The following is a 16,820-nucleotide window of genomic DNA, read 5'->3' as shown; positions in this document are numbered from 1 at the left end:
CACCCCTTATCGGCTGTCCACGACTGCTTATTCAATATATTCGCAGCTACCCTCCATATCTGGAGGCCGTCTCCTCTATCCGCAACCTGTGGACGCGCCATGCCGTGGTGATAGGGACCCACAATACATGGACATATTTATTATTATTATTATTATTATTATTATTATATATTTTTTTGCTCGTTAGTGTACTAGAAGCGTTTTTAACACGGACTTATCAAATTTCTGTGAGGAAGAGATTATAATTTTAAATTATTAATCTGTTCAGATGTGAAAATTGCATCAATTGATTACGAAGAGACTGCTTATACGATAAATGATAATCTCTTCTGAATAAATATGGGATTTCCATGCAATTCAATAACTGTGCTCCAATGCACATAAAGTGAAATATTATATCAATAAAATGTGACAAAATCAGTTTCATAATGCAATATGTAAGCGAGCTCTGAGGTATGAGAGCGGAAGATCATAGGTTAGGAGACAACGAGATAAGTACCGCCTGGGATTGAGACGGGTTTATTCCAAGGGAGCCATGATTGATTGCAACAAAGAGGGATGACATGAGTGACGGAGTCCGTGAACAATTGAAAAAAATCAAATACTTCCCGATATTGAAAAATGTAACGAATAGTACCCTGAGCATGTCTGTAAATTGAAATAATATTTACATATTGCAAGGGAAGATTTTTTTATCTGAAGAATAGCAGTGGGTAAACATCTTTTATTATAAATAAATCTATTATAAAATAATAAAAATTTTCCCTCCCGCCTCACAACTAACACTCTATATGCATTTCTGGATTCGCCCATACGTGCTACATGCCCTGCACATCTCAAAAGTCTGGATTTAATATTTCTAATTATGTCAGATGAAGAATATAATGCGTGCAGTTCTGTGTTGTGTAACTTTCTCCATTCTCCTGTAACTTCATCCCTCTTAACCTCAAATATTAACCTAAGCACCTTATTCTCAAACACCATTAATCTCTGTTCCTCTCTCAAAGTCAGAGTTCAAGTTTCATAACCATATAGAACAACCGGTAATAGGAACTGTTTTATAAATTCTAACTTTCAGCTTTTTTGACAGCAGATCGAATAATAACACGCATTTCCCACATTTATTCTGTGTTTAACTTCCTCCCGAGTGTCATTTATATTTGTTATTCTTACTCCGAGATATTTGAATATTTCCCCTATTTGCAAATGATAAATTTCCAATTCTTATATTTCTATTTCGTACTATGTTCTCGTAACGAAACATAAAATAATAATAATAATAATAATAATAATAATAATAATAATAATAATAATAATAATAAAGTAATTGGTTGAGTGAATTTCTGAGAAGAAACTGCTTATTGAAGGATGCACTGAAAGGAATGGTGAACGGGAGAAGAGTTCGGGGGAGAAGAAGATATCAGATGATCGACGACATTAAGATATGTGGCTCATATGCGGAGTCTAAGAGAAAGGCAGAAAATAGAAAAAATTAGATAATCTGGGTTTCCAGTGAAAGACCTGCCTCTGGGCCGGATACTATGGAAGATAATAATAATAATAATAATAATAATAATAATAATAATAATAATAATAATAATAATAATAACAATAATAATAATAATAATAATAATAAAATATATTTCAGGAAAATTACACAAGTCTAGGCCTAATGAGTTTTGACGTCTGGTAATAAATTGATATCAGATTCTCGTTTTCAGTACAACAAACGTCTGACATGCAGAGATTTACTAATAAATGTTGCCTGAATCTTTTGTTTTATTTTTCTCTTTGTACAGGGACATCATTTTATTTTTACTAACATTTTTAATATTAACCAGGCTATACCTTTAGAGAACCGGAAACAGAGTTCTTCCACGACTGGAGTTCGATGATACTGGCGTAAAACACAAACAAATCACTCTACTAGGTATAGAAGGGAAAAAAAGTAGTTCATCAATTTACGTAAACTAGAAAATATCGCGATTTTGAGTTCGATAATTTTCATTAGGTTTTTGTTTAATCAAAATACAGTACTGTATTAAGAATAAGTGTTTTTACTCACGAACTGAGCTGTCCATGCGGACGTATTCATTATGCAGTGTATATTATACTGTCTACAACACATTAGCGTACAATATAGAGAATAAAAAATTAAATTGAAAAATGATCATAATATGGATATTTAAACACATTTTTGAAAATGGTTGGCCGTTCATTTCGATACAGGCTTCAGTTCGTTTGTGCATATTATCGCACTATAGACTATTGCATCTAATTCCAATTGCCAGTTTCGTCCTTCGTATCAGTAATTCATGTTGAAATAATTCTGTACTTAATCTATAAAAGAGTACCTTACATACTGTAAATTCAACTTCACTTCTGCCCGACCCGCACAGATAAAATCACTCAGACATGCTATCTACTGTCCGTCCAAGTGGTTATGCCACAGGATCGTAGAAAGGGGGTAAATCACGTGACAGTTAATTACTTAACGAGGCCCTTTTATTTAAGTTATTTTAAACAGTTGTATAATATTACGTAAACGTCCAATTCCTAACAGAAATTAATGTTTTCAGAAAAGAGCTAAGACAGCCCAGCTTTTACAAAGGGGCGAACAGAAGCAGGTGGGGGAAATCGGGATGCGACGTAGGCAAACGGACAGTACCTGTGCGAAAATATGGTTCAATATTGAAAGCTCTTTTGTCACTGGAAAACGCGAACATATTTCTGGAACGTACTATACTCACTAACTCAGTGCTGTTTACTATAGTGAGGGTCACATAAGAACAGTTCCTAAACAGCAAATATTGCCGTCTTATTAGTGTTGCCAACTGTTACCAGATATCACACGATCCTACGTACTAAATGACTTATTTACTTACCGTACTTTATGTTGGAAGGTTATTCTAAATAATTAAATAATTTGTAACATTTTCGTAGGCAAACTATACGGGAAAGGGATCAACATGTTTAGTATTTTGTCTGGCAGTACGAAATTCATTGGTTTGATTAAACAATTCACTCACGAGACCTAACCTAAAAACGTATTTTGTTTGACCACATGAAATTATTAGTACTAACTCCGAAAACTTACCTGACTATAGCCTTGAATTATAACCACAACGCAACACATAAAATAACTATTATGTATTAATATTGATATTAATTAATTATTAGTATGTTCAACTTTCACTAGCTTCCAGTAACAGACTCAGAAATCTAGTACAATTTGAATTTCATGGAACTCCAGTACCGACAAATATTGTCGATATTTGTCTCAGCTGCCAACATACCAGTTACAAAATCACTACAATTTGTAGTATATGTCAGTATCGAAATTCGAAACGAAGTTGGCAAAAGAAAATTCAACCTGCAAACTAGAAAATCACCACAATCCACTAGCATATGTAGTAATGGGGAAAAAATGGTTAGGTTTCACCCTTAGGGTATGAAGTAAGCTGACCCGGACTATATATGAAGCCTTGGTTCTGTTTGGAGGACACTTGGAACTTTATTAGTAGAGGGGGTGGGAGTGAAGTTCAGTCAAAAACTCAGGTACAATAAAAATTGAAGTAAAAATAAAATGATGTCCCTGTATAAACTTCCAGAACTGCTTTGGGAGGCAGAGAAAATATAATTTGTTTTTCCTTCCACCCCTACTGTGCATTACAATTCGAAGCCTCACATGCTGTCGTTGTACCATTAAGTAAATTGTAAAATGGTTTAATTTTCTATGATTGCAAAAGCTCCATTTGATATGTTATGGAAGCTTTACACAATTGTGCAGTGTGGAATGATGCTACTGACCTTTCAACAGTTGCATGCTCTCCTATATTTAGTTGTTCCTTTTGTTGTAAACACGCGGAAAGCTCCCATTTCATTGTAATATGAATTAGGTACAATGCCCGTTGTAACCGTTTGCCACAGTTATATATATATACACATTCCCAGCATTTTTCTGTTCTACACACGAGACAATTGATTGCAGATTCATTCACCACAGAGAACAACTAGTAACACAAACGAAACACAGAATGTTACAGTGATTATTATTATTATTATTATTATTATTATTATTATTATTATTATTATTTTATGATTCGGTTAAGAGAGAAGTTTTATATGATATTCTTATTGAATTTGGAATTCCCAAGAAACTAGTTCGATTAATTAAAACGTGTCTCAGTGAAACGTACAGCAGAGTGCGTATTGGTCAGTTTCTGTCAGATGCTTTTCCAATTCACTGTGGGCTAAAGTAGGGAGATGCACTATCACCTTTACTCTTTAACTTTGCTCTAGAGTATGCCATTAGGAAAGTCCAGGATAACAGAGAGAGTTTGGCATTGAACGGGTTACATCAGCTTGTCTATGCGGATGACGTGAATATGTTAGGAGAAAATCCACAAACGATTAGGGAAAACACGGGAATTTTACTGGAAGCAAGTAAAGGGATAGGGTTGGAAGTAAATCCCGAAAAGACAAAGTATATGATTATATCTCGTGACCAGAATATTGTACGAAATGGAAATATAAAAATTGGAAATTTATATTTTGAAGAGGTGGAGAAGTTCAAATATCTTGAAGCAACAGTAAGAAATATAAATGATACTCGGAAGGAAATTAAACACAGAATAAATATGGAAAATGCCTGTTATTATTCGGTTGAGAAGCTTTTATCATCCAGTCCGTTGTCAAAAAATCTGGCCGCGAAATCAGGTGGCCCGGGTTCGAATCTAGGTCGGGGCAAGTTGCCTGACTGAGATTTTTCCGGGATTTTCCCGCAATCCGATATAATCAAATGCTGGGTAACTATCGGTGCTGGACCCCGGACTCATTTCACCGGCATTATCACTTTCATCTCATTCAGACTCTAAATAACCTAAAATGTTGATACCGCGTCGAAAATTAACCTACTAAAAAATCAAAGATATAAACAGTACAACGCAAATAAAATAAGAATTTTTTTTTCAGGGAAAACTATCAAGTTTTGACCCAGTGTTGTATGGACATTTTTTGATCCTGTAGACCAGCCATGTTAATTGATGCCCATAGAGCTCATGAGAGCCTGAGCGCTTTACAGTGGAAAGGAAAGAGACAGAAGAAAGAGGTGGTATATGCCGCTTGGTCGAGCTATATACAGGGATGGCCAGCACTGATTGAATAGATGAAGGGAAGAGAACTTATTAAAACTGTATCAATGTTAATTTTTAGATTTGCCTGAGAAGTATAAGTGCATTATAAGAATGTAAGTTTTAATTTCAATGCACATTTTTCACAAATTTGTTATTTTTTATTCAAAAGGAATATTTTCAACTTTTTTTTTATAGAAAATGAAATTTTCAGATATAGATCTATTTATTTAGTAGCTTTACAAGTACTGAAACAATGTTTTCGTAAATATTATATACCGTAATACGTATAACTGAAGATAGTGTATTACAAATTTTGAAAATATTCGCATGGGAAATGTTTGTAAGGAAATGAATTAACAAATCAATTACTGTTACATCATAATCAAAAGATATACGTGTCCATATGTTGTAAAAGTGTCAGCTCTATAGGTTCAGCATATTTGGAGAAAATAATTTAATATTCTGATCATAGGAAGTTGGTCACCAATATCACCTTAAAAGCATAATGCGATAAGAGTTTTCTTATGGAATACTAGTTACATTTAAAACATACACAGTATCTAGGTGACTTTGCTTTGTACTATAATATTGTTTTGATTAATTCATTGATTACTTTTATAAGACTAAAGATACCATAAATATCAATTCCAACTTATCATGTCATACTCAATTTCTAATTTTTGGGAAATCACTTTCTTTATTAATGATGTTTTTCATCCATTTAGTAGAGTATAGTTGTACTGCTATGGAATTTATGTGAATATTCCTTCTTAACTCTTTATTATGTTATTAACGTTTAAAACACAACTACAATATTAAGAAATTGGTGTTAGTACTTTTTTTACAGACAATTTAGATAATATCAAACAGAAAGAAGCCATATAAAGATAACGACATAAAATTTTACGTTCCGTTAGTAGTATGTGCACCACGGTATTCTCAATCCAACAAGCTGCTTATTCCTCTTTCCATACCTAGCTCTTGTTGCCCGCGCACGACGTCAAGGTCAGAAAAATGTGCTTGCTTTAACATCACTGCTGTAGACCGTCCCCGACGACTGTGAAAAGGACGGCACTTATACCCCTCATACTTTGTATAAAGCAGGATGTGGTATTTTTGGGAGACAAACCTGAGTAAGGGAGCAGGCCTGATGTCGATGCTCGGTTTTTCCAAGCATGAATGTAAGTCAAACAACATATCCAGTTTGCTGAAAGATGTCTTCTCCGCTGATACGCTTCCACAAATGAGATGACAGGAGACCATTCCCTCTGACACGAGACGCTCTTCCAAGAATCCGGAGCGTTATTTACCAGAGAATCGAAAATGCATTCGGAGTTCGTCTTTTGATCATGAAACACGCAAAGCTAAGAAATGTTTCCTTTTCACGCAAGAGTCGTAGTCCTTGCCTGTCTCTCTCTCTCTCTCTCTCCATCTCTTTTTGCAAGTGTATTAATTTAATGTTTGCTTTGAACCACTGGCGGTGGTGGGGGTAGCCACAGTTGAGCCACATGAAAAGTTTCGCCAGTGTAAAGAAAGTTCAATCCAAGAAATATCTTGTGACAATATTTGCTTCTTTTAAAAGCAACAAATAAATCACATTTCCTTTCCCTTCAAAGCAAATTCTGCTTCAATGACTTTAAAAAGATATTTGTATAAATATTCAATTGACAATATACCGTTGAGTTTATTTATAATTTTAAAGGTTGACTTATTATGATGTATAGTTTCTTTACTTTGTGTTAAATTCTCGTCGCTTAGCAATGCAATGCTATGTAAATTGAGTATGATTGTATTGCTGTACTTAGTTAATCCAGAATACAGACGAAGTTTGAAGACACAACACAAAAAGTTCCTAGTGAATCAGACAACAAGGATGTGTAAAAACTTGTCTTTACATTGGTTGAAATTTCAGCAATGTTTCCTAAAACTGAGACATATATAACAGTAACCAAATTGAAGTCATATAAGAGCAAACATGAGACGAACGGAATAGATGGGGCCAGGAAATGTAGTTATTCAGGCGAATTTATTGCGACTATTATACTACAGAGTCGTGCTATGACAATATAACCACTGATTTTAAAACTACGTGTATACAATCTCATTTCAATCCCTCAACACCCTCACTCCACTTTCCCATAACGCTTTCTCTTTTTTTCCATCTCACTTTCTGTTTTTATACTTCTTTCTATCTTTCTGACACTAATTCCTGTAGGCCTACTTAATAAATAATAAATAATTAATAACTAATAATTAATAATAAATAACTAATAACTAATAAAAAATAACAAATAACAAATCACAAATCACAAATAGCAAATAAAAATAATAAATAATTAATAGTTAATAAATAATAAGTGATAATTAATAATTAATAACAAATAACTAATAACAGATAACTAATAACTAATAACAAATAACTAATAACTAATAACAAATAACAAATCACAAATAATAACTAATAATAAATCATTAATAATTAATAAATAATAACAAATAACAAATAACAAATAACTAATAACAAAGAACAAATAAAAAATAATAAATAATTAATAATTAATAAATAATAATTAAATTAATAATTAATAACAAATAAAAATCACAAATCAAAAATAATAAATAACAAATAATTAATAATAAATAATAATAATTAATAACAAATAAAAAATAAAAAATAACTAATATAACAAATAACAAATACAAATCACAAATCACAAATAACAAATAATAAATAATTAATAAATAAAAAATTAATCATTGATAATTGATAATTAATAATAATAAAGAACAAATAATAACTAATAACAAATCACAAATAATAAATAATAAATAATTAATAAATAATAAACAATTAGTGATTAAATAAATAATTATCAATAATTAATCATTATGTATTCATTCATGTATTCATTTATTCACTCACTCACTCATTTATTTATTTATTTATTTATTTATTTATTTATTTATTCATTCATTTATTTATTTATTTATGTGCTGGACAACAGCCATTGGCCAATAAAAGTCCAGCACAGTGATACAATTAATACATTGAAATGAACAACTATGGTACAAATTAAATACTTGAGTTAACAAAAAATAAAGAACATAGATTACAATAATTAATTTTCAAGAATTAACACTATAAAATATTAGGGAAAGGAGTTGATTCTTATTACATAATTTGTGTATAAGGATTATGCAACTAATAATAGCAAAGACATTGCCATGTCCTAATACTTCTATACATTGAATGGATCGAAATCGCCTACATGTAAGTTAGCATGTTTAATACATCTGGAGACCGGCGAGGAAGATTTAGAATTTCTAGTATAGAAGAGTTTGTGATGTCTCATTATTAGTATTATTACTATTATTATTATTATTATTATTATTATTATTATTATTATTATTTAATTGATTAATCTAATCGATTTATCGATCAATTTCTGTTGTATGATTAATCGATCAAAAATATTTAATCGAATAATCGAGTAGATTAAAATTAATCGTTTGTGGTTGATATTAATTATTATTTTGTTAATACAAACTCATACTAAAAATTTCGACAATATTTCTCTCTCGAAAACTGCTTACTTTCTAAGTGTAAACCAGGTAGCGTAGGGAAAATCTTTGCACAAACACTTCAGAACGAGATGGAGATATGAGGACAGTGACCTAGTCTACCTCTATTGAAGTTGAAACACAATGCGAAACCCTTACGTTTTATGGTTTTCCAAGAAAACTTCCACCTTGTTGTCAGCTCATCTTCCTAGCATATGAAATACATAATTTTCTGGCATTCGTCCCCTTCATTCCTTATAAAATAGCCATGTCTACACTGTGTGCAAGTGACAGCGTAACTAACTCCTTACAATAGGGGCCAGTCTTCTGTTTCGACCTCTGTAGTTTTGCAGTTGCAGTTTCTGTATCGAGTTTATATATGAAGGTTTTGTGTTTAGTTTGATAAAGAAAAAAAAATCAGTTTTCTGTGGGTTGTGAAAAGTGTAAACTCCATTATGTCATATGAGAATTTGAGAGGTAAACTCGGTGAAACGTTTGGATTTAAATTGAACGATCGTGGAGAAGTGCTTGACAAAAAAAAGTTTTTTCGTGTTTAGTGATGCAGGAAACATTGTTACTAAACGTAGAGGGGCACTTAATTCGGAGCATGTGAATGCACTCACATGTTTAACGTCATGGATGAAGCAGTATTAACTAGGTGAGTCTTCATACTTTTTGTTATTTATGTTTGTTTTAAAAAATTCCGGGTGAAATTGACACAATAAATTATAAGCCTCATAATAAATATGTCAGTAAGTAACTAAAATAGTTGCTTTGGAATATAACGATACAATATATACAGATATACAACATTTAATACTTATGCTTATCACAGAGCACAATAATTGTGTGTTACAGTAGGCCTACATTAAAACATTTTTTCAACTCGATCAAAACTCGATTAATTTATCTATTAATCAATTAAATTGAAATAGTTAATCGATTAAATATTTTAATCGATCAACAGCACTAATTATTATTATTATTATTATTATTATTATTATTATTATTATTATTATTATTGTCTCAGTTCGACGAATGGCCCGGGTGACATTCGTGAATCCGAAGCTGACAGGCGGGCCATTATTCTTGGGCCTTGCAGGTAACGTCCCATCATCTACGAGTCTGAACCCAGAACCAGGAGCCTCAAGCCCTTAGGAACTAGATCATAATCGGAAACCCGTACTACTCCTCGAAATAATCCCAGACTATTTTTACTATTACAGACGATAGATGAAAATATGGGGAAAGTGGAAAAGGGAATGATAGAGGAAAATGGGAGTACACGAAGAAAAACCCTCTGCGATGGCTGTTTCATCCACCACAGAATCCACCCAGATCCGACCGGGGATTGAATTCTAGTCAGAATTCCTATCTTTTCCGTGGATAGATTGCTTCCTTTCTTGTATAGAGTGGTTCTACACCGTGTTTTGTTAAGACACGGATGTATCACAGTGTGTTATTCTCACTGCATTCTGTGTTATTCAATCTCAGTAAGTAATCCAGAGTTTTCATTTCCAATCTGCAACGATTTGTCATCCATTCTCGCTGCTATTGAAATCCGTTTGTATTACTGTCACTTCCCCTATTTCTTTCATTTCTGCTGCTCCCTTTTCGTGAACAACCAAACGACCCACCGCACGAGAACATCATACAGGGTGTTCACTACTTTACGCCTCATTTCTTGCTGACAACAAAATTTCTCCCATCTTCAACAAGAAATGCTACAGGAACTGATATCAATGCAGAGTACTTTCGCTTTGGCTTCACTTTCCATTACAATCGAAGAAAATTAACTGTCTCTCAAAAAACCTATTAATTAGGGTTAAGTATTACTGGAGTTTTTAAGTGACGAGCACATACATCTAGCAAGCGAAGTATTTGACTGACGGCTCACAGGACTCTTGTTTGGTCAAGTGGAACAGAACAAAACATGAACCAATTTAACAATTACACTAATATTTACAATCTAGTCCACACCTGTGGAGTAACGGTCAGCTTGTCTGGCCGCGAAACCAGGTGGCCCGGGTTCGAATCCCGATCGAAACAAGTTAATTTTTTTATGTTATGTTTCATTTAACGACGCTCGCAACTGCAGAGGTTATATCACCGTGTCCACACCTGTGGAGTAACGGTCAGCGCGTCTGACAGCGAAACCAGGTGGCCCGGGTTCGAATCCCGGTAGGGTCAAGTTATCTGGTCGAGGTTTTTTCCGGGGTTTTCCCTCAACCCAATACGAGCAAATGCTGGGTAACTTTCGGTGTTGGACCCCGGACTCATTTCACCGGCATTATCACCTTCATATCATTCAAACGCTAAATAACCTAGATGTTGATACAGCGTCGTAAAACAACCCAATAAAATAAAAAATATATATCAGCGTCGCCGGATGTGCCGGAATTTTGTCCTGCAGGAGTTCTTTTACATGCCAGTAAATCTACTGACATGAGCCTGTCGCATTTAAGCACACATAAATGCCATCGACCTGGCCCGGGATCGAATCCGCAACCTTCAGCATAGAAAGCTAGCGCTATACCAATTCGCCAACCAGGTCGACAGAACAAGTTATCTGGCTGAGGGTTTTTCCGAGTTTTTCCCTCAACCCAATACGAGCAAATGCTGGGTAACTTTCGGGCTGGAACCCGGACTCATTTCACCGGCATTATCAGCTTCAATTCATTCACGCGCTAAATAACCTGAGATGTTGATACAGCGTCGTAAAATAGCCTAATAAAATAAAATAATTTACAATTTAAATTATTTACACTATGTACACTAGAACACGTTATAATAAAAAAAGTAGGCTTTGAAGCAGTAATTAGGAGAGGGAGAGACCGATTTATTAGCGAAGTGATATCTCCATATTTTTATTACATGTATTCGCGGGGATGTTCTGGCGACTTCGTTAGAATTAGCTTCCTCACACAGGTGTTTCGTCACTTGTCAGCATCGGACAGATTTAGGGCCACCTTGAGCGGGGTTTCGTATAGAGACTCGATGAAGCATAAAATTCTAAAGCCGGAGTTAGACTGGACCCGTGGGAAAGATACTGCCAAGCTTGGGTTTTCCAAAGAACGGGTATTCTTGTGAGATATACAAACTAATTAGATGTTATGGGAAATCCAAAGTCTAAATTTAGAGATGACATATTTCGCGCCCAATAAGAAGAGATCTTGGTCCAGCTTATGAGGTCACTTTGGACCAATAGGGAATAGATTTTAGGCCAGTTAGTGACGTAGTTTTAACCAATAGGATAGTTAGTTTTAGCGTAGGATAGGTTTTTATAAATAAGGGTGACGGGGAGCGGAGATCATCAAGACGACTACTATTCCGCCGCGGAGCGGAGATCATAAAAACGAGTTCGCATCGTGTCGGCGGCCCTACATACAGGGCACAATAACTACTTCGTTTGGTGTCGACGACTACTATTCCGCTTCGGAGCGGAGATCATCAAAACAACTTTACACCGTGTCGGCGGCCCTACATACAGGGCAGAATAACTACTTCGTTTGGTGTCGACAGGACTACTATTTCGCTTCGTGTCATAGTGTACTGGACAGAGTATTGAATTTGTAGTATCGGATAGAGCTTATTCAGAGCCGCCATAGAGTCGATACAGAAGTGCGACCAACGATTGAATTATATGTCAGCCGGAAATACATATTCTAGGGTTTACCAAGTGGATACGACAATAAACTTATAGTTTTGGAATTTACACTGCCTTTTATATAAGTAGCCGGCTTGGGATTATTCCCGACATCAACCTACATCACAACCGTACCTCGGCTACCCTGAGTGAATCTCACGCAACATCGAGACGCACCCACCCTCAAATGGCGCCCAACGTGTGGTCCCAATAACCACTCACCCTCAAATGGCGCCCAACGTGGGAACGCAACAACGATTCCACCCACAGCTTACAATATTATAGCAGTGTAAAAAAAGTATTTAAAGAAAAACCCTTGTTAAGTAACTGGCACGCGATTTCCTCTATTATAGTATTTCGATGATTGCTGCTACATAACCACTCGGACGGACAGTAAAATTCTTCAGGTATAATTTATTGTAGGCGTTATTAATGACAAGACAGTTTTATAGAATTATCATCTATTTTTATTGCATCCAAAAGTGAAACTTATTCCTAAATATTTGGTATACGATTGTGATCATGTCTCGTGATCAGAATATTGTACGAAATGGAAATATAAAAACTGGAAATTTATCTTTTGAAGAGGTGGAAAAATTCAAATACCTGGAAACAACAGTAACTTAATATAAATGATACTCGGGAGGAAATTAAATACAGAATAAATATGGGAAATGCCTGTTATTATTCGGTTGAGAAGCTTTTATCATCCAGTCTGCTGTCAAAAAATCTGAAAGTTAGAATTTATAAAACAGTTATATTACCGGTTGTTCTTTATGGTTATGAAACTTGGACTCTCACTTTGAAAGAGGAACATAGGTTAAGGGTGTTTGAGAATAAGGTGCTTAGGAAAATATTTGGGGTTAAGAAGGATGAAGTTACAGGAGAATGGAGAAAGTTACACAACCCAGAACTGCATGCATTGTATTCTTCACCTAACATAATTAGGAACATTAAATTCAGACGTTTGAGATGGGCAGGGCATGTAGCACGTATGGGCGAATTCAGAAATGCATATATAGAGTGTTAGTTGGGAGGTCGGAGGGAAAAAGACCTTTAGGGAGACCGAGACGTAGATGGGAAGATAATATTAAAATGGATTTGAGGGTGGTGGGATATAATGATAGAGACTGGATTAATCTTGCTCAGGATAGGGACCAATGGCGGGCTTATGTGAGGGCGGCAATGAACCTCCGGGTTCCTTAAAAGCCAGTAAGTAAGTCTGCTAGCCTACTACTACTACTACTACTACTACTACTACTACTACTATTATTATTATTATTATTATTATTATTATTATTATTATTATTATTATTGATTTATTGATAAAAACAGTCGTGGTACCACAAATACATAGACAAAGTCAAAAGAAAAACAAGATAAACAAACAAACTAAAACACTATATCAACACTAGTTTCCATAAATTCATTTATATCATAAAAAGGGTTTTTGATTAGCCAGTCAAGAATAACACACCTAAATTTATTAAAATTAACCATATATGCACTATAAGCAAGTTTATTAAACATAGACAATGCAATTGATTTAAACCATTGTTTAGACTTGGCTAATCTAACCCTAGGGGTCACAAGGTGGTAATTATATCATGTACCATCATGATAAATCTCACTATGTGGATAATAACTCTTTAAATTTGACTTAATTTTAATCAAACAATGGACAATATACAAATTCGTTAGTTAAAATTCTCTCAGAAATTAACAAAGGTCTGCAGTGAACATCAAAATCGGAATCAGTCAAAATGCGTAGTGTCATTTTTTTTTTTTTTTTTTTTTTGCAAAAGAAGAACTTGATCAATTTTCTGAGAATTTCCCCATAAATTAATACCATAAGTAATAATACTATTAATAAAAGCAAAATACGAGGTTTTAAGAAATTCTTTAGGTACAAGGTATCTAAGTGTGCTATTCATAGACATTTCGCAGCACGCGCTACGAGCGTACTAAGCTACCCCCGGCTATCCACTGGTTACTAAGTACAGAATTCAAATCATATCCTATCGCTAACACTGGTTTATGAATACGAAAAATGCTGATAATCCACCGAAAGCCCGCGCTAAAAATGTCTATGAATACGGCTCTAAGTCTCCATAACAAATAGATTACTCTTTACAATATTATTATTATTATTATTATTATTATTATTATTATTATTATTATTATTATTAAATACGTACTATTTCTTACTCTAGGCTGGTTGGAGGACGCTAAAGATGATGGCAAGTAAGTTGTTAAAAAAGAATGTTGTAAAGTTCGCACACTAATCCGAGAGCTCACAAAATTAATTTAATTAAACATTCAAGTATTGCGACAAGTAAGGGAAACATGCAAAGATTAAATTAAAATTAAATTTAATTAATGCTTGTGTACGCTATGTAACCTACATATGTTCAAGTTTGTGTCTCAAAATACAAAGTTACCGATAGTCTATTTAAAAATGTACAGTACCTATGTAGGCCTATTTAATATTGATCTAATTTTCTTAACCCTTTGGAGCATAGTGGTTGTTCTGAAGAACCACAGTTTTCTTTCTTCCTAAATTTTATGGCATAGATAGTCCACCAAGGAACCACCTCTTGAGTATACATAGAGGGGCCATCTATATTTAGAAATTGTATGCAGAGTTAAAATGTTGAAAAAAATTGATCGAAGCTTTGTTATGATCCATGAAATGAAAAACATAAAAAATTAATTTGTGCTGCAAAGGGTTAAGGTGCTATTTTAGAAGATGATTCCGAAATTAAAACGATACCTAGGCCTGTCTTACGTGTTTTACTGTATTTGTAAAATTTAATGCAAGTGGTGTGAAAATTATTATGAAACTTCGGTGGGCCTGTTGTTTTATTTTATTTATATGCTTCTTCACAGCGCTACAGTAATGCCAACTCTCACTACTTCCCACCAAAAATACGAACTGATGTATACAAATATAGCATTTTGTAGGATAACCGGACAGTCAATTATAACGTGTAAGTTACATAATCAGGCGCATTACTTTGATTGCCCTGTCATTATTATTATTAGCACAGCCTAGTATATACAGTCACGAAGCTCAATACGTAGTAAATATGCATCCCTAGATAGCTGCTAACCACTAGGATCGTTACTATCGCCTCATTACATACAATGTGAAATAGTACCGGCACAGTCTATTGTTCCTAGTACTCTCAACAACTCAAGCTTCGTGACTGTATATAAGGTAAAGTTGCCTAATGCCGTTTTTTAATTGGGTTATTTTACGTCGCTGTATCAACATCGCAGGTTATTTAGCGTCTGAATGAAACGAAGGTGATAATTCCGGTGAAATGAGTCCGGGGTCCAGCACCGAAAGCTACCCAGCATTTTCTCGCATTGGGTTGAGGGAAAACCCCGGAAAAAATCTCAACCAGCTAACTTGCCCCGACCGAGATTCGAACCCGGTCTACTTGGTTTCCCGGCCAGACGCGCTGACCGTTACTCCGCAGGTATGGACCCTAATGCCGTGATAACCCTAATTCCGAGATACGTTTTTTTCAATGACTATCATGGGATTAGGTATCATGTTAGGAAGTTCATCGATGTCTCAAAAATAGGCGAAAGACGCACTCTTTCGAGAAAGATGTCTGACGCTATGGACGAACGGCAACTCTTTGAGAGACATTTAGGTTTAAAAAAAGTATCACGGGATTAGGGGTATCACATTAGGCAACTTGGTTAAGCGAGCGTTGAGCGGATTCCGCCGATTTTGGAATAACTACCGACGCCCTTAGGTTATGTTAGGTTAGTTTAGGCTTTTATTATCCCCTTCAAGATGAAGGTGAAAGCGATTGAGTTGATTTTTTGTTTTCTATGTTGGCAGTTCAAGTACGTCGGTGTCTATTCCAAAATCGGCGGAATCCGCTCAACGCTCGTTTCACCAAAAATATATTATTAATGGCGACATATCCTTTAAAAATGTCTGAAAATGTAATCAACTTCTTGTAAATCGAGACACAGTTGTAATTATACAGATATCTACCCTATAATAGCTTTGTTGCCTTGTCGTGATAAGTATCTTTAATGCAAAGAATATAATCAATGAGGATATTTTAATTGCCTAGCAAGAAAATACATAAAATGGATAAAAACTCTTCAAGATTGAATAAATACGCTGCCTACATTAAAAAGGATTACAAGGAAAAAACGTAAGAAATAACAAAAGAATAATGTATTACCTTCACAGGGCTCTCTGTAGCTCATCAAAAATCCATAGCAACGTACGTGAACTAGCCTTACCTAGCGACAAAGCAAATTGAAAAGTTTAAGAAATCACATAACAAAACAATAACGAATAACAACACACGTCAGGCAAATATAATATGTGAAGATAGATTAACACAATTTGACTGGAAAAAATGAATCCCAGAATATTTACAAATGCCGCAACAGGAGGAAAATGATCACAGAGAAATGAAATAGCATCCGATACGATAAACCGC

The 16,820-nt window shown here is 34.5% G+C and overlaps 1 protein-coding gene across 1 annotated transcript in view; it reads right to left on the bottom strand.

The window, feature by feature from the left end:
• LOC138695073 (secretory phospholipase A2 receptor-like) overlaps window positions 1-16,596 on the bottom strand; it is a 69,851-nt gene extending 53,255 nt beyond the window's left edge. The window contains exon 1 of the mRNA XM_069819435.1: window positions 16,557-16,596. Within this exon, the coding sequence (XP_069675536.1) occupies window positions 16,557-16,581 (25 nt within the window). The 5' untranslated portion in view covers window positions 16,582-16,596. The remainder of the gene's footprint in view (window positions 1-16,556) is intronic.
• Between the last annotated feature and the right edge of the window lie 224 nt (window positions 16,597-16,820).

This window comes from Periplaneta americana, chromosome 2 (genome assembly GCF_040183065.1).
Source record: "Periplaneta americana isolate PAMFEO1 chromosome 2, P.americana_PAMFEO1_priV1, whole genome shotgun sequence".
NCBI lineage: Eukaryota > Metazoa > Arthropoda > Insecta > Blattodea > Blattidae > Periplaneta > Periplaneta americana.
The sequence above is the reverse complement of the archived record's forward strand: the minus strand, read 5'-3'. Positions and strand labels throughout refer to the sequence as shown.